At 41.5% G+C, this 19365-nt stretch overlaps 1 protein-coding gene across 2 annotated transcripts in view; it reads left to right on the top strand.

Moving 5' to 3' along the window:
- Positions 1 to 19365, top strand: part of CRYBG1 (crystallin beta-gamma domain containing 1) — a 211196-nt gene that overhangs the window by 71408 nt on the left and 120423 nt on the right. For both annotated transcript variants that reach the window (XR_014806521.1, XM_021090505.2), the window contains exon 2: positions 12276 to 12414. Coding sequence is in view for 1 of the 2 variants with exons in the window: in XM_021090505.2 (XP_020946164.2) it covers positions 12276 to 12414 (139 nt within the window). In the remaining variant the exon portion in view is untranslated. The remainder of the gene's footprint in view (positions 1 to 12275; positions 12415 to 19365) is intronic.

The raw sequence follows: 19365 nt of genomic DNA on the forward strand, positions 1-19365 counted from the left end.
GGTCACCTTTCGTTCTACTATAAATCATTGTCCTAGGATTGATGGCTGCGAAGCCCAGGAGTAAAGCTAGTGATACATGTGAGGGAGAGGGAACACCACACGTTGTGATATGAAGTTAATAATAATCTAGATCTGGTGATAACAAAAACCCTGTAAAGTCACTGTATAATCTCTGAAAAAAAAATCCCTAATTATTATCTTTCCTCAGTTGAACTTGCTTTCTCTCAGGAATCCCTATTTCAAGAAGAGAATAATCTGCCCTCAAGAAAAAAGACTATTTCTCATGTTGTTGTATTGCTTTCTTAAACCAATACTGAAACAACTTTGTAATTCATACTGGCATTCTTTTTTCCTTTTTTTTTTTTTTCTTTTCTTTGCTATGAGGTACTATCTCAGCAACATGAGATTGATGACTTTGAGGGCTTCTTTGGGAATCAAACCACAGTTTATAACATTGTAACTTACATAATAATAAATCAGTTACTGTTTAAAAATATTTTGGGACACAACCCTTTGGTAAATTAGGATTTCCTCTAAGTAATGGAGAATAAGGAGTAAGGAAGCGCAAGATTCATCACAATCAGTGACATTACAGGGGAAGTGACTTTTGTAATTAGATTTAATAGAATTTGATAGCCAAAGATGGCAAGGAGGAAAGGGGAAAGAATTAGTAGGAAGCCCAAACAAATACATATAAATAATGAAGCAAATTGTATGTAAGTGAAAGGCAAACAGATTTCCTTGAGCACAGCTGAAAGGCTGAGTTTGGAAAGAGGCGGAGAGTTTAGAGTGGTATTGGGTGGGTTCTCCCTCAGGGTGGAGAATCTGGAGCTTGTGACTAGCATCTCTGTAAGGACAACTTTATTAAGCCGAATGGAGAGTCAGGACACAATGAACATCTCTTCTTACATCTTGCACCTAAGAGATTTCTATTCATGAGAGCCAAGGTGATGCATTTCAGTCTATTCTTAGATCCAGCTTCCCATCATCTTCTGTCAGCAAATCTGTATTCCTGATGTGTCGACCGTGTGTTTCTCATTATTACTTCTTGTTAGAGATGATTTTTAATTAGAGTTTTCTTTTGTAACATTAGCACCAGTTAAAGACACTAATTGAACTCATTCATTAAGTAAATGATGACAATCCTAGTCGCTACCAAAGGATGTATCTAGGAGGCCCTTGTGGCATTTCCCCACCTGGTGCAGGTGGATGGGGGAAACCAAAGGTGTAATTCAGGCAATTATGTACTAATTACTGTGCATGCTACATTAATCATCAAACAACCACCGGGTATTTGGAATTGAGTAAGTTGAACATGACGAAGTTGACAGTTATGAAAATTAATGTAAAAACTAACCTCCATAACAATTATCTTGAAAAAAGTAAAAAAAAAAAAAAAAAAAAAGAAAGAAGTTCTTGACATGGCATAGCAGAAACGAATCTGACTAGGAACCATGAGGTTGGTTGCGGGTTCGATCCCTAGCCTCACTCAGTGGATTAAGAATCCGGCATTGCTGTGAGTGGTAGTGTCAAAGACACAGCTCGGATCCCAAGTTGCTGTGGCTGTGGTGTAGGCTGGCAGCTGTAGCTCAGATTAGACCCCTAGCCTGGGAACTTCCATATGCCGCAGGTGCCCTAAAAAAAGCAAAAAAAAAAAAAAAAAAAAAAAAAGAGAGAGAGACTCATCCTCATATTTCAAAATAATTGTTTTAGTTTTATATAATCATCAAAGAGAATTTACTACAAGCATCAGATTGTGGGAATGTTTTAATGTCTTACAAAAAAGATTTAAAGATTCCATTCTCACTTCTAGGTGTATAGATTTATAGGCCATCATATAGTAAGAATATATTCATTAGGGCCTTTAAATCTCTGAATTATAGTGGTGAGAATTTTGAGAGTATCTGATTTGTAAGAAAAATATTTGTGAGTTCAGGAAATACAGTAAATGCTCCTAACACTTTTTGTTTTTTCTTTTTGGCCACAGCCACAGCACGTGGAAACTCCCGGGCCAGGGATCGAACCCATGCCACAGCAACTACCCAAGCCACTGCAGTGACAACACCAGATTCCCAACCGCTGCACCACAAGAGAAGTCCTAAACATTTTTGATACAAGGAACAAGTTACACAATTTCTCTTGAAACTTTATTGCTTCTAGAAATGCTATAAAGTAATACAGTTTATAGCAGTGCAAGTATTGTCAAAACCAGGGATTAAGGAAGAGAATTCTTGAGTGCCTGGAAGGATTAACTAAGGAGAGATGTTCATGCCAGGTTCTTTGGAGACCCCCAGAGTTTCATGAACTCTTACCAATTGTTGTTGGCACTAGAGTCGTTTTGGACTAGTGAGCTAGGTCGGGCAAAGATAGACAAAGGGAGCAGATGATGCCCATTATAGGTGCTATAAAGTCAACTTCAAAGTGTATGACATTACCGTAGACTTCTGGAAAATAACAACAGGCAGACCAACCTAGCATGCAACAGTCACGGTTAGAAAGAGATGCTTTTGGACCAAAGCTTTATATTGATGTTATTTGAAAGAGTCATCAACTAACAGGCTCTGCAAGCAGCTGCTGTAGTTATGAGTCAAACCATCTTTGCAAAGGGGCTTTGTAGTCACTCGCCCGGGAAACCCTTACTGAACATCTTTGATGTGACAGATGTGCTCAGATGCCATGGCGGAAACAGAGAGAATTATACCCATGAGTCCCCAAAGAAACTTACTCTCTCTGATGAGAGAAAGAACCACCCATGATTATAGTAAAGCTAAAAGATACCAAAATTGCCTGTAACATTGGGAGTGTAGGGAAGTTATATTTGAAAAGGTAAGCTGGGTCCAAAAGAGGGAAGAACTTGGATACTAGGCAATGAAATGAAGACTCTTTTGTACACAGTGCTGGACCATCTAATGGTTTTCAAACTAGAGAATGCACCAGGAAGATCAGTCTATTTAGAATGGGTCAGAGGATGCAGGAGAGACCAGGTAGCAGAGAATAGCTGGAGGGCTCTCTAAATTGAAGAGATAATGAAGTTGGGAACTAGGATATTGATGGTCAGAATGGATAAGGATAGATGGATGACATACAGATGAGGTGAAAGCATGTTAAGTGTGTTTATAACTGCTGCCCCATCACTTTCTCCTCCAAAGGCTTTACAGTAGTTTATCTTCAATTAACAATGTAAGTAAGTGAAGATCCAAAAACTAAAGGAATAATGGTGTGATAAGGCCAGAGAGACAGTTCCTTTATAGAGTATATGTTCATAGAGTTCTATATAATTACTAATGTTTATTCATGATCAGGTCCACATTCTCTGAAAGACAGCTGGTGAGAAAAAGCAAAAGGTTTTTTGCCTCTTTAAGAATGACAGAAAATTCTTTCAGTCCCTATAGAGAAAATATGAAATAAGATGGTGGCCGGAGTTCCCTGGTGGCTCAGCATATTAAGCATCGTCACTGCTGTGGCTTAGGGCTCTGCTCTGGCATGGGTTTGATCCCTGGCCCAGGAACTTCTGCATGGCATGGGTGTGGCCCCCCTCAAAGGGTGGTTTACACCCTTCTCAGAGTCCCTGCAACATGTCCAACAAAGAGGTCTGTGTGGCTGCATCCTTACTGTCTCTCTAAGCAAGCTCAGGGGTGATGGCACAGAGCCCCTGGCCAGTGACGGAAGGTGGGGTGAGGGGACAGGAGAGCTCGGGAATCACACCCTAGAGCCACCCTTGGGGATTCGGATTGGTATTCTACCCTTGTACACACAGCTGTGTTCTTCCACGCTTCTGGCTCCTTGCCTGATCCATGGTTATATCATCACCATTAGCTTTGTTTTGTGTTGCAAAAGGTAGCAATTTAAAATACTCTCTTGCATTATTTATTTGCTTTTTATGAGCATAGTAAAGTCATTAGTCTCTCTTTGGGGATAATATATGCCATCCAAAGGAGAACTACATTTTCTCTGTCATTAGATTATAAGAGTTTGAGGTAGCCTTAAAGGGAAAATATCAGCAAACAACGAAAATTTTTTTTTATATTTTGACAACTAAAAACTAAATTTGTCCAACTTGATTATTGTAAAGAAAAGTTAGGTGGAAAAAGCCAGGATCTTCAGCAACTCTCAGTGAGAGCATATACAGTCATGCGTGAAACGCAAGACTCCTGAAAAACCAAATTCCATCCTCGAGACACAGACTGTAGGTCCTCAGGTCTCCCAAAGTTGTGAGCAGTGATTCCCCAGGTGGTTGTGACGCCTGGTCTTCTTTGCTCTTGCTCAGATCAAATTCCTTCCTTCCTCTGGGACCAACACTAATGAAGCCAAACCTTGTGGAGCCGAGTCTGGTTCTAGGGGGAAAAGGGGCTTCCTAGTTTGTTAATCATGGAAAGAGATCCCACATGACCAACATTTAGGTCCTGAGATAGCTTGGTTACATTTCACGGACTCAGGAGTGCCCAAAGCTTAGATTTCACAAAGTGGAATCATTAGGGCAGATGTCCCCAGCCTTTGTTGGAAAGCAGATGATCTGCATCCCCAGATGTCAGCTATGAGGGGAACTCTGCCCCACACAGCACCCTGGGAGATGGTTCCCAGCTTCCAGCTGCCTTTTAAAATATCAAGTTTAGACACACAGAGTGCACGGGGCTTTGATGGCCACTGTATTTTTGGGTCATTTATATTGGGTTTATATTCTATTTCAGAAATGATAACTGAAAAAGTTTGTTTTTACGGAAATAATGAGTCAGAGAATGTTTTACCATTTGTTAGTGACATCTGCCAGTTTGCTTGGCAGTGCCTAGCAATAAATCTTTTTTTCTTAAAAAATAAAAATCAAGGGGTCCAGAAAGGTGGAGGTAGGTAGGAGCAATAGAAACCAACTGAACCAGGGAGTGCTCCTTTTTACAAAAACACTAGTGAAAAGGATGATTAGGTTAATGCTCTTGTGCAACCACTAGATGGCAGGGTGTCTGTATTAAAAACTATTACCATTTGTTGACGCATATTAATGATGTAGTATTCATGGCTAAAACTATGAGGTTGTTTTGGATTTACAAAACTCAAATGAGCATAGAGAATTTATTCACTTTTCCACCCGACTGGGGGATTTTGTGATTGTAAAACCTGTCTGCAGAGAATTTGAAATCAATCTCTAAACTAGGAGTCAGGTGGGTTCTCTAGCCTCAACTGCCAATAATTAGCCCTATGACCTAGGACAATGAATATCTCTGGTCCTCAGTGACCTTGTTGCAAAATGAGATGGTTGGGGCCTTAAATTATCTCTGAGATAGCTTCCAACTCAGGTATTCTCATTTCTATATCATTTCACAACTGAGCCTGATAAATAAGCTAGCTCAAAATACCGTCCACATGATGACTAGTAAGTTATCATCCAGCAAATGTCTATGGCATAATTAAATTAACCAATGCTTATTGAGCATTTATTATGTGGCAATGCTAAGCTAAGGGTTTTATGAGCATTATCTAATTTAATTCTCATGCCTATCTGATGATAATCCCCATTTAACAGATAAGGGTACTGAGGCAGAGTAAGGACTTAGCCCAAGATCCATGCCTGATGGCTAGACTGGTAAGACTCTGAAATCTATGTGTATGTCATTGCTATGTTTCATCTCTCATTCATGTGAGAAAAGTACAAATTTGAATACAACATTGCTTCTGAAAGGAAAAACCCATTCTGAAAATCCAAAATCCTTGGTTTTCTGAGGGAAGTACATTATCCTGGCAGTAGGAGAGATTTGCATGGCTCTGCTGTCACACTGTCATTAGATGCCTCTTTATGAGCCTCAGCAGAGAAACCTGACGTCCAGCATATGGGTGACTGGCAGGCCCAGAGCCCTGGCAGCCTGGTGGTTTCTCAGAGCCAATGTCTCTTCAAACCTGAAGGGAGGGGATCGTCAGGGGCCTTTCCAGTCTGGGGTTATCTGATGGTGTGTCTATAATTTGATACAGCATCTAATAGTAGCAGGATAGAAGTTGCTCAGTAAACCATAGCTCCCTACCATTTAGCGGTTGTGGCAAGGAAATACTGCTCATACTATTCAGTGCTGTTGGTGAGTAAATTAAAAAGTTCTCTTTTTCTTTGTGGCCAGGAAACTTATGTAACCTTACGACCACTGCCTTCATGCAAAAGAGTGGTTCTAATATGTGGTGTTTTAAGCTCTCTTGAAGGCGCTTTTTGTTCACTTTCAAGTCACACCACCAACTTAGAACACAATTCTTTGAGTGGGCAATAGATGGCAGTAGAGCACCAACTTATACCCTAGAGTTAAAGCCTAAACTTAACAGTTGGTGTCTCATTTTATTGTTTTACGGGTACATTGTCTCTGAAGCAAGAACAATTAGATAGAAGAACTCATAGAACTTGCTTTATGTTGAACTACACGTATTAAAATGCATGAGGAACAGTTTGACGGAGCAGACCAGACCAGGGAATCCTGAGGCGTGGGGTTCATAGGATGCAAACGAAGCTGAAGTTTCAAGGGCAATTCTAATACCTGGGGGGGGGGCCCTAGTGCTATACCTATAAAAGTAAGATGTTCTGTTTTCTGTTTTTTCAAAGAGGGCCTCAAAAGCCTCACAAAGTTTGGATTTCTGTAGAAGTACCATGTGGCTCTTAAAAACTTAAGAAAGGGTAAACCGTCTTGCCATTGTTAATTTTCTACTAACTTGATCTCCAAGGAGAAGGGCAGTCTGATGTTTAAAAGCAAGCTGAATAAAATGGAAATCAGAAAATAACTGAATGAGCGGGCCAGTATTCCACTTGCTTATGAGTTTGAGTAAAATTAAGTACTTAACACTGAAACTCACTTCTGGCAGCATAATACCTGTACTGAAAAAGGAAAGTACAGATTATAAATTAGCAAATTAATAAATTATCCTCTGCTGAAACTCCAGACTGGTATGACAGTTTTTGGGGGATTTCATTTTATTCTGTCTCATTTTTTAAACCCCAGAGGTATTATGCTTAATAAGACTAATAGTAGTGACTATTCAGAAAGGAAATTCCACTTCCATTTGTAAATCTTACATTTCTCACCAGGGAGCTGTCCCAGGCCTTTCTTAGAGCCACCTACAGCCTACTCATCAGGAGTTAAACTGAAATTTACCCTTCGGAAAAGAAAAAATGAACTTTCCAATTGGCCTTTCCTGTTGCAAACACTGGTTTAGGTTCCCTTTTAAGCTGGAGGAATCACCTATGTCTGGCTCCATCTTCGACTCTGACTCACAATTAAAACATTGCTGCCCATGTGATGAGCCCCTACTTCTAGACCTTAATATTCTGAGGTCTGGGTGTGGGTTTCTTCACCTTTGTATCCTTTGATGTGTGAAGCATGGTAGGAGATGTAAAGGTACTCGCCAAGAGAATGCAAACTAGATATTATTTAAAAGTTAATATAGGGCCCTGGGGCCCCTCCAGCACAATTCTAGGTGTATATTTCCATGTAATGTTTTGTGACGGTTGTGCTTCAAGAGTCAAACTTGTGTAGGAGTTCCCATTGTGGCTCAGTGATATGAATCTGACTAGTATCCATGAGGATGAGGGTTTGATCCCTGGCCTCGCTCAGTGGATTAAGGATCCAGCATTGCCATGAGCTGTGGTGTAGGTCGCAGATGTGGCTCAGATCCTGCCTTGCTGTGGCTTGGCGTAGGCCAGGACCTGCAGCTCCGATTCCACCCCTAGCCTGGGAACTTCCATATACCATGGTGTGGCCCTAAAAAGACAAAAAAAAAAAAAAAGAAAGAAAAAAAAAAAGAAAGAAGACAAACTTGTGCAATGCTTCTGCCTGGAATAGAAGTTCTCTGATGCTAGAGGGGAACTAGAAAATGCTGGCAGGATGGACTGAGTGATGGGTGAGAAGCTGTCCTCAAGCTGAGTCTGGCTTGTGAAGCCGTCTCAGCTCACACACCCTATGGCCTTTCTTTACCTTCCAACTGGGTCCTGGAGCCAACTTCAAAGTCATGGCCCCTGTGAGCAGGTGCTGAGCACTGCCTGGATCTGGGTCAGGAAAGAAAGAAACTCAGGCAATGACCAAGGGATGTCAGAGGTTATTGACTGTACCACAACACTCGGCAGTTCCTGGTTCCTGAGATGAAGCAAAGACTGGCCTGGCTGTGAGGGTTATCCCCTTTCTCTGGCCACTAAAAAGCTAATCTTCCTTCTGAGATCACGAACCCAAGCGGGCAGAGCTGACCCCTGGATGGCAGGCTACGTCTTGTCAGTTTATCCCCAGATCAGGAGGGCAAGTGGCTGCCTGGGTTCAACATGCCATGGAGCCAAAATTGTGAACATTTCTGCTTTGATAACTCAAATTCAGTCATGAGTATATATCGCCTCCACTTCTACCAACAGTGTGGTAAGTGTGGGGAACATGTAAGACGGGGTGAGATGAGACACCAACATTCATGGCCACTCCCTCCCGACTCCTCTTTCCTAGGAGAACCCCAGTGTGTTCAGTGTGCATTCTGCACTTGGGTCCTTCAGGCCCCAGCCTCAAGGGGGTGGGTCTAGTGACTGTGTGGTGTAGAAGTCAGCTGGATGGCTTCTAGGGAAGACTTCCTTACTTCTCAAAGATACTCAGGAAGAGCTGGTCTTTTCATCCCCTGGAATTATCATATCTACACGTGATCACCACCACTGGAGCAGCCACTGAATTCAGCAGCACATGAACAAACTGATGAAATCACCTCAATCCACTGCTCTTGTTTTGTGTGCTGTGATAAATTTCTTTTTTGATTAGACTTCTGTGAGCTGGAATTTGTTACTTGCAGGCAACAGGATTCTATAACTAGGCGCAGGGGTTGGATCATAAGAAAGATACATAACAACAGCACCCTGGCTAGCTTTTAATTGCATAATATGTAAGTGTCTAGCAGGAAGGAAGAACTCTGTGTTGGAGCTCCACCCACCTCCAGCAATATAAAGCTGAGGAAGCAAACGTAGTTCGAGTTTATCACTGCATCTCTAGATTCATCCAATGGGCACATAGAGTTTTCTCCAAAAACGAAAAATATTAAAAGTGCCAGACTTTCTGTAAGTTTCTTGTTACTTTTATAATTTATAAGACTGCAGTGGTTAGAATCCATTTTCAAAGGCCTGTTATCAAGTCCAAGCTTTTATTGCTTGCCGCCCAAGAGGCTAATAAATCAAGAGACGGATTGTTGGGGCAAGGAATAGTGACTTTATTCAGGAAGCCAGCAGACTAAGAAGATGATGGACTAGTGTCCTAAAGAACCGTCTTGCCTGAGTTCAGATGCTCGTTTCTTTTCTAGCACAAAGAGGGGGAGGTGAAGAGACAAAAAAAGGGTGCTAAGTGTTGCAGGTATTTCCTGGTTCTGGCCAGACTCTAGAGGGTATGTGTTAATTTCTTCTTTCCTGTAGCTTGTCCCAGGTGAACCTGGTAAGGATGTGTCCTGTGAGCTAAACAAAGGTATTTTAGCTTGAAGTTCAGACATGGGAGGCGGGAATCTCAGAGATGAGCCATCACATAGGCTTTGAGCTGTTGGTCACATCCTACAGCAATGGGATGATTAACTTGCAGCAAGAGCAACAGAATACAAAGGTTAAAGTAAAAGAAACAGGAGTTCCCATCGTGGCGCAGTGGTTAACGAATCCGACTAGGAACCATGAGGTTGCGGGTTCGATCCCTGCCCTTGCTCAATGAGTTAACGACCCGGCATTGCCGTGAGCTGTGGTGTAGATTGCAGACGCGGCTCGGATCCCGCGTTGCTGTGACTATGGCGTCGGCCGGTGGCTACAGCTCCGATTAGACCCCTAGCCTGTGAACCTCCACATGCCGTGGGAGCGGCCCAAGAAATGGCGAAAAGACAAAAAAAAAAAAAAAACAAAAAAAAAAAAAACCTAAAAGAAACAGTTCCAATATGGAGTCAGATTTGTCTTTCCCTGTTACAGTGCTAGTGGTCTTTACTCAGTTGCTGCTCCTCTTGACTTATTTGTGAGTAGAAGGACAAGGATTGTGGGTTAGGGTCAGTGGGCCAATTAGTAAAAATAAGTCTCGATGCCAACATACATCAAGTGGTGGTAAGTCTTTAACACCTTCTCAACCGTAAGGTGCTTCTCAATTGGGCTGTAATTCTCCAGAGCTAGGCATGGTTTTCTATCCCTTCATGTGTACCGTCTCTAGTTCCTGAGGAGAGATTTGCCTCAAAGTGCTTTCTTTCAGTGGGTAGAAATGTATTTTCCCAAGTGCTTATATATGGCTTATATATCTTATATATCTTGGAAGAAGGAAATTGTTCAGAGTAGTTACTTATGCAGACAGAAATTGTGATGGGGCTAAAGAAATCATTTTTAAATTCAGTTCCCTTCAGTATTGATTGAATTATATTTACTATATGCAAAATTGACCAGAAGATAAAAAGAAATTGTTGCCGCTAATATGCCTTCACAGTGTCTATTACACAAAAGATGATGCTTTCTGAAACAAAGATGTACACGACAGATTCTTCAAATTACTTCCATCCGTTTCCGCCTTGCTGACATTACCACATTGATTTATATCTCCCTGTCCTTTAAAATGTTAGTATTTTATCGTACTTATCTTCTTATCCCTGGCACATTGTAGACATTCTATAAAAGCTTCTATTTCTTCTGTGAAATCGTAAAGCCTTAGATTTTCTAGTTCTCTTTCCACTTCATGAGCGTTCTCCTCCTTGTCCTGCCCTTTTCCTTATCTTGCTCCAATATCTTTTTCCCAGCCTTAATTATACACTTAAGAAATATATCAGCCCTTTATCAGTGACGGTGCTCAACTGCAGGTAATAGAGAACACTCCAGCCAAAATGGCTTAAAGGACAGGACATTTATGATGTAATGTAACAAGAACTCCAGAGCTAAGGCTGGTCTAGGATTGGTTAATTCAGCTGTTCAACGGTGTCCTTGAAGACTCAAGTTGCTCTCATGTTTCTGCCCTGCTTTCTCCTTCATCTGTTCTCCTTAGGCTAGTGCCACTCCTGATTCCAGGATGGCTGTCACATTCATCACACGCAAACATGATACTGGCCTGCAGGGAAGAATCATTGCTTTCTGTAAACCGTCTTTTAAGGGAAAGACCTTCTCCTGATTCCTTCAGATGTCACTTATATCTCGGTGGCCAGAATTGCATCACATCAGGAGGGCAAAGTACCAACACTTTAGAAGATTGGAGAGATCTAAATCAGTGTGGTAACATCAGCAAGAGAGAGAAGACCAGGCATGTGCCTAGGTCACTTACTGGTGAGGACAATGGGTCACCAGGATTAGACCAGTCATGACTGATTACCAGGGCCAGAAGCAGCTTCCTCCAAAGCACATGGAGAATGGATATCTGAACAAAAGCAGGTTATGAGCAAAGAAAATGTGTGTTGGGGTTGGGGGGGAGTGCGGTGAGGTTGAGGGTTTGAAGAAATGAACTGGCTTGGGAATAGGCAACCACCAGGGTCTCATTGAACACTCCATCTTCATTGGTTTCCATTCCTCTTAAGTCTAATAAATATTATAATCCTGGAGTTCCCGTCATGGCGCAGTGGTTAACGAATCCGACTAGGAACCATGAGGTTGCGGGTTCAGTCCCTGCCCTTGCTCAGTGGGTTAACAATCCGGCGTTGCCGTAAGCTGTGGTGAAGGTTGCAGACGCGGCTCGGATCCTGCGTTGCTGTGGCTCTGGTGTAGGCCGGTGGCTGCAGCTCCGATTCGACCCCTAGCCTGGGAACCTCCATATGCCGCGGGAGCGGCCCAAGAAATAGCAACAACAACAACAAAAAGACAAAAAAAAAAAAAGAAAAAATTATAATCCTGGGAAGAGTTCCCTCTGCCTAGCATAGCCTAGATCCCTCTCTAACTGGGATTTTATTCACACTTTATTTCCAAGATTCAGAGAACTAACAAATGTCTTTTCTTCTTTTTTTTATTTTAAGAGCCATGATAGCAGCAGAGCAATGAAGAAAATATGTAATAAATTGCTTTGCTTTTATGTCAAAATTTGTCTATCCCTCTAGCTATTTACACTATCTACCTATCTATCTCTATTTTGTTTTCTGCACAGGGTTTAAAAGAATTCTTTTAGCCACGTGGTGACATCATCAAAGTTTATTTATAAATGTGTTATGGACGTACCAAATTACCTACAATCCTGTGGAGGTTTTCAAGAATGATTCACCAGGCTGATTGGCTGATTGAAAATATATACAGGGAAATGTGCCTTCGGGTTTCTTGAGTTTCCAGTGTTCTTGATAGGTTGTTGACATAACTGTGTTTCCCCTCTTTCCAGAGCTTTGGAGGCAGTGGATGGAGGTCATATGGCTGGAGAGTGCCAAGAATTTACGTTGCAGTGTGGGGAGTCCCAGTTTTTCCACACCACCCATGACATACCTGGTCCTTTACCTACAGAGTCTGGAATGTTTAAAAAGGTAATGCATCATTTCCACTATTGGGCTCCCAGGCCTAAACACTTTAAGGAATTAAGACACTGTAAAATAACTCCTGTCTGACTGAAAAACACATACATGAAAAGAATGTGGACAGTAAAATGGGCATATTATATCACAGCACCACAATAACAAGTAAGGATCAAGGGCTGGGCTTGAATCTTTGATTTTTGCTGCCTTCAGATGTCATGTTGCCTTTTGCCTGCTTTCTTTCCTTTTACACAGCCTGTGCTTTAACTCGAATGTATACAAAGTAAGAGGACATCAATATTTGGAAATAGTGGTTCTTTCCCAACAAAAGCATTTTTACCTCTTCCTACTCTAAGACATTGAGAGTTGTTACTATTCTATCTTAATGTCTAGATGTTTGTACAGAGAGTTCTGATGACTTGGCTGTATTCCTGTAATGTTTTCCCCAAGGTGGGAGATAAAGCATATGCATGTTAACTGCATCCCGTCATCCATGAAAAGGCATGACTTGCATCCCTGTCCATAGGTAGCAAAGTAAAATGAGTCACAGGGTAAGAGCTGGTTTAGCTGCCAGGCCTTGAATGTTGTATAATACATTTCTTATTGCAACTTAGTATAAGATCAGTGAGGGTTAGTAATGAAAGATACTATGTAGTGAAAGAAATCCCCCTCTCAAAGAAATTTGCTTTAGCAGTTTCATACACACACACACACACACACACACACACACACACACTTTATATATAAAAAAAATTATCTAGTACAAGATGAAACATTTTGGAGGTTGGATGCACAACCATGTGAATGTACTTATTTAGCATCACTGAACTGCACACTTAAAATGGTTCAGATGGTAAAATGTATGTGTATTTTACCACAATTAAAAACTTAAATTAGGAGTTCCCATTGTGGCGTGGTAGTTAATGAATCCGACTAGGAACCATAAGGTTGCTGGTTTGATCCCTGGCCTTCCTCAGTGGGTTAAGGATCTGGTGTTGCCATGAGCTGTGGTGTAGTTTGCAGACGCAGCTCGGATCCCACGTTGCTGTGGCCCTGGTGTAGGCTGGCATCTACAGCTCTGATTAGAACCCTAGCCTGGGAACCTCCATATGCTGCGGGAGCGGCCCTAGAAAAGTCAAAAAGACAAAATTAATTAATTAATTAAAAAATATTCTTAGTGGTGGAAAGCAGTAAGAAAAAAGGACATAATTAGATTATTAGCTCATGTTATATTTTATTAGAAAACAACAAAAGTAGGCAGGGAAATTCAACAGAAAATGCTTTCTAACTCAAAATAGCATAGCATCAATCAAAGCACCAGAACTATAAACTTGAATTTTATAAAATGTTGAAATTTTAAAATAAAATTTAAATGAAAAAAAAATAACCTGGCTTGCTGTAATTCACACTTACTTTCAAATTGGTTCTGCATTTTATTTTTCTTTCTTTAAAAGAAATAGTTTCTTTTTTTTTTTTTTTTTTTTTTTTGTCTTTTTGCTATTTCTTTGGGCCGCTTCCGTGGCATATGGAGGTTCCCAGGCTAGGGGTCTAATCGGAGCTGTAGCCACCGGCCTACGCCAGAGCCACAGCAACGCGGGATCCGAGCCACGTCTGCAACCTACACCACAGCTCACGGCAACGCCGGATCATTAACCCACTGAGCAAGGGCAGGGACTGAACCCGCAACCTCATGGTTCCTAGTCGGATTCGTTAACCACTGCGCCACGACGGGAACTCCAGAAATAGTTTCTAACTCGAAACAGAACCTAATACATCTAGTCACTGGCTAGTTTGAGTTGTTTTCCACATTTGTTCTTAAAAATAATTCAGAAAGTATCATGCCATTAAGGTTTTATGATGTACTGAGTTCCTGTTGTGGCTCAGCAGGTAAAGAACCCAACTTTGTCTCTGTGAGGATGCGAGTTCAACCCCTGGCCTCGCTCAGTGGGTTAAGGATCCACCATTGCCGTGAGCTATGGTGTAGGTTGCAGATGTGGCTCAGATCCAGTGTTGCTGTGGTGTAGGCGGGCAGCTGCTGCTCTGATTCACCCCCAGTCCAGGAACTTCCATATGCCACAGGTGCAGCCATAAAAAAGAAATATATATATATATTTATTTATTTATATATTTATTTATTACTGAAATCCAGGAAACAACTGGTGGCAGCATTCAAAGTTGGGTCAGATACTCAGTTCCCCACAAGAAGTGAAGTGTCTATGGTGTCAATTCTGTTGACCTGCGGTCCAGCAGATAATCATGTCTTCTTCACAGTGCTGTTATCCCATCTAGATACGCTCCCTCTCCCAGGCTGCGGTCAAGGAGCCCTGGGCACCAGACAGCCCACAGGAGAGGCCCCAAGACTAAGCCAGAGAGCTCGGTACCATGGCGGCTGGCAGGGAGAAGGCAGGTCGGCACAGCTGGGAAAGGCAGAGGTGTGGAACCAGAAATGAATGAACTGGGAACCCAGTGTAGGAAGCAGCCAGGGCAGGTAGAAGAAGGGCAGGAACTTGAAGAAGAGCAAGCAGAGGCAGAGTGTCATTTTGGCTACAGTCTCCACCGTTTCACCTGAAATGGGGTCAGCCAGGCCCTGCCTGTGCCCTCTGCCTGCCCCACGCCCTCCGGCTCAGAGACGGTCAAATACCCATGACAGGAAGAACTGGCTCCCAGGTCCACTTCTGGATCTGCCTGTTGTCTCTGCATCTCCCTCTCTCCCTCTTTCTTCCTCCTGCTCACTCTGGGCTCTGGGTCTCTGGATCTTTCTCATCTGCCTATTGCACTAGGGGTGGGGGAAAGAAAGAGCCATGGAACAGACTTTCTCTTCTCTCCAGACGTGTTCTCAACTTTACGTCTCTTGAGATCATGGCTGGGAGGAATAACTGGACCATTGTTAATGTTCAGGACACACCCACACCACCAGCCTGGCCAGTAGTATTGGGAAACAGAAGTTAAAGTTAACTGCACATAGATTTTGGATAGTTCCTACCTACAGGGCCCCTCCTGTACCTTCCAGAGGACCCTTCTCTTAGTCCACTCTCTATGATGAGCCTGATCACTTCCCACAGGATTCCCTAGATTTACTAGGCAGTTGTATCAGGTCCACCCTTGGCATCTTTCCCAGGTATTCTTCTTAAGATCCCTGAGTTGATCAAGCCCTCTAAGTAATACCTATTTATTCAAACCAATGTTTAAAATTTCTATTTGCTTCAAAGTTAAGCCACGTGCCTTTCCCCATACAACTAGAATGTATTCATTCTTTGTATTTGTTCTGTACATTCTATGTCATTGTATTTGTCTACTTGTTTAACATGCTGTTAAAATTCCTTATACGTTCTTTAGAGCTGACAATACTATATTGAATCCTTCAGTTAAAGGAAGAAGATATTTGCTATACCTGCTTATGTAAATGGAAAAATGGATGTATAGTCACAAAGATAATATTGCCTCTTAAATATGTATATACATCAACTAGGGGGAAAAATGCAGCTATAAATCAAAACAGAATGTTACTAGAACTTAAATCTTATATGGGAAAAATCACCAGGGATTTTGTTTATTTATACAAAACAATTTTTCCTTTCAATGGCTGCATAAAACCTTTGGTTAGCTTTAGTGTGGAAGATATATTTATGTAGAATATTTATATTTATAACCACATTTCTCATATGAGAGAAAAGCATAAGGAAGTGGTATCATTAAGAGAAAACATATATTACACGTGACAATTACACTGAATAATTCTTTCTTTGCACATAAGAAAGGATGGATATTATAGCTTAATATAAGTTTTGCTGTATTTTTGTACTTATATTTACTGCTTAATACTTTTTATAAATGAAAATGTCTTAATTCTACTTCATGGAGATATATGTAGGACATGAATGCTTTATTAATTAAAGCATTTCTTTAAAAATAGAACAAGAATACTAAGCAATGTGTTGTTACTTAAAATTAGCATCTTCAAACAGGATAATTACTTTAATGAGAATTTCGGTGATTTCTAGTATGACAATCTTTTTATTGCTTTTCAATTCTAATCACTTATTTTGCTCTAGAAAATTATATCTGACTATAGTGATGAGTGATACTGGCACATGTTCAATCATCCTGGAGCCAAGATCAAACAAGTAAAAAGGAATAAACATTTATAGCAATAGTTTGATTAATTCAAGCAAAAAAAACAGCCTATTTTTGCTTTAAGCATCTAGATTCTTTCACTCTTGAAGACCTGGATAAAGCTTCAATTTCCCACTGTCTGTAATTGTGTGAGCATGTGTATAAGTATGTATGTGTGTGTATACTTTAAAGAAAAAATAAGCCCTGCACCCCAAACCAAAATAACTATAACCCATAGAGGAGAAGAATTTTTGCCAGGTCAGGGTAGCTCCTTCCCAGGCCACTTGCACGGATTTTGGAGTCTTGTTAATGCCTCGCTGCCCCGTCATTCAGGAGACATCTGTGTATCTCTGCTGTCACTCCAGAGATTGGGATGCACCCAAATCATCGAAAATATGTTTCTGCTTTAGTCTCAACTCTCTCAGAGATGGTTCTGTGCAATTGCTTTTGACAGCTTTTTCATTGCCCAGTTAATCTTCTAATTGTCAAGGTGGGGTGTTTTCCAGCTTCCAGCCTGGTTGTTCTAGTTCGGTCAATAAGGATAACAACTCAGTTCTCCAAGCCTTTGTCTAGGTGGCAGAGAGGACAGAGCATTTGCTGACACTTCTGTTTTCCGAGTTTCCCAGGTGGTTGGCCACATCAAGAGGTGGTGTCCCATTTCTCTTCTCAACCCTATTATTTCTCTTTTTTCTCTCTCTAGCTGCTCCACATGGGCCCACTAATTTTTCTCTGAATGTCCAGTCCCCAGGTTTACCTCATTCCTTAGACTGAACCAAATTCAAAATATGAAGCACTTAAGAGGCCTCTGACTCGTCCACCCGGCCCCACCCTGCCGCATCCTATGGGGTCTTCTCCACTACCAATTGGCCTAGGATGCAGTACGGAACATCGGTCACTGGCTCCTATGCTTTTGTCTCAGATTCTCAGGTTGCTAATCTCACCAAGGACTGTTCTGACATTACCTTGAAGAAGTAAGACCTTTGAAATCCCTAGTCCTAAGCCCAGCCCTACCCTGAGACTGACGCATTTACTTACCAAGGTTAGTCCCTCCCAATAGTGACTTCCTTGAAGGACTTATGTGTCTCATTCGTTTGTTCCGAATCCCACCCTCCTACGGGCACTTCTTCGCATACTGCACTTGCCACCTGGTGTGTGATTAGGTTTAAGGCAGGGCCTTAAACCTGTCTTGTCTCAAATCTCTGCTTTCATCATCAGTCAGATCTTGATGCCATTTTCCCCAGTACAGCCTGGGACTCTCCTAGCCACACAGGTAGGTCTAGTGCCCAGCTTCAGTCTCTCAACGATTTCCATACTGGCTGCATGGCAGGAGACGCTCTGTGCTCTCTAAAGACTGATCTAAAAGGCTAAACATACTGTTAAGAAAAATTCAAGATAGCAATGTGTACTGCATGTTACATTTTTTGTCAAAAAAGGAATTCAAATATACATATGTATATACACACATACCTATATATGTATATACACACATATTTTTGTTGTAGATGCATCAAGAAATTATGGCAGGATACATGAAAAACTAGTAATAATTACTTGTGATAGAGGCGGCAGGAAGGAGCAGATGGGGCATGCAGGTGGGAAAGAGACTTCCTGTGAGCTTTTTCATATTTTGAATTTTGAACAACTTGAAAGTTTGCCTATTCAATTTTTTTTTTGAAGAATGGAGGAATGAATAGATATGATTTAAGTTACTTTTTTTATTTATTTTTTTATTATTTTCCCACTGTACAGCAAGGGGGTCAGGTCATCCTTAGATGTATACATCGCAGTTACAGTTTTTTCCCCCACCCTTTCTTCTGTTGCGACATGAGTATCTAGACATAGTTCTCAATGCTATTCAGCAGGATCTCCTTATAAATCTATTCTAAGTTACATTTTGATTAAAGTTACACTGAAGTGGTTTAGGTATGCTTGTGTGATTTTTTTTTATGATTCTCTGATTTGCTATAAATTATACCAGTCCTGACTGCATTGCCCAAGAGGAGGGGGCTACTGTTATCCCCAAGTTTCTTATGACACCTTTCTACTGCCTTTGCCTATATTCTTTCCCATGCCTAGAAGGTCTTTCCACTTATTATCTACCTGCAAACTTCTACTCATCCTTTAAGATCCTGCTCAAGGGGTTCCTCCTGTGGCTCAATGGAAACTAATCTAGCTAGTATCCATGAGGACGCAGGTTTGATCCCTGCCCTTGCTCAGTGGGTTAAGGATCCAGCGTTACTGTGAGCTGTGATGTAAGTCACAGACGCAGCTCAGATCTAGTGTTGCAGTGGCTGTGGAGTAGACCCACGGCTACAGCTCCGATTAGACCCCTAGCCTGGGAACTTCCATATGCTGAGGATGTGGCCCTAGAAAGACCAAAAAAAAAAAAAAAAAAAAAAAAAAAAAAAGTCCTGCTCAAACAGCCCTTTCTTTGAGATCCCTGCCCTGGAAAACATGTTCATTTACCTTAGATGTGTCATGAACTTATCAGTTACCATACTGATTTACAAGTCTTCTTCCATCCTAGACTAAAAGGCCTTAAGGGTCCAACTGCATTTGTATGGCTAGAACGTTACCTCTAAATTCTGCATCAAGGAAAAGCTGTCTATTCACCGTAAAAAGTAACGGAAAGCAGTCCTGTTGCGAATGTGTACTGGTTCAGCTCTAGTGTGAGTTTAATTTTTATTCAGGCTATCAAAGCTAGAGCAGGAAGGCTCACCAAATGCATTTTTACATAAGTAAACCATTGTGGGCAGCAGAAAGAGTGAGTGGCGGTTCTCCTCCAGCATTTAGACTGTGGGGTCCCAGAGATCAAGGTGCAGAGCATGGTGGCATAGGGAGCCCTTTGTC

The sequence above is a fragment of the Sus scrofa genome, chromosome 1 (genome assembly GCF_054392235.1).
Source record: "Sus scrofa isolate SSC_HxYL_T2T_F1_AM1 chromosome 1, Sscrofa_HxYL_maternal_Yorkshire_Landrace_v2.0, whole genome shotgun sequence".
NCBI classification, from domain to species: Eukaryota; Metazoa; Chordata; class Mammalia; order Artiodactyla; family Suidae; genus Sus; species Sus scrofa.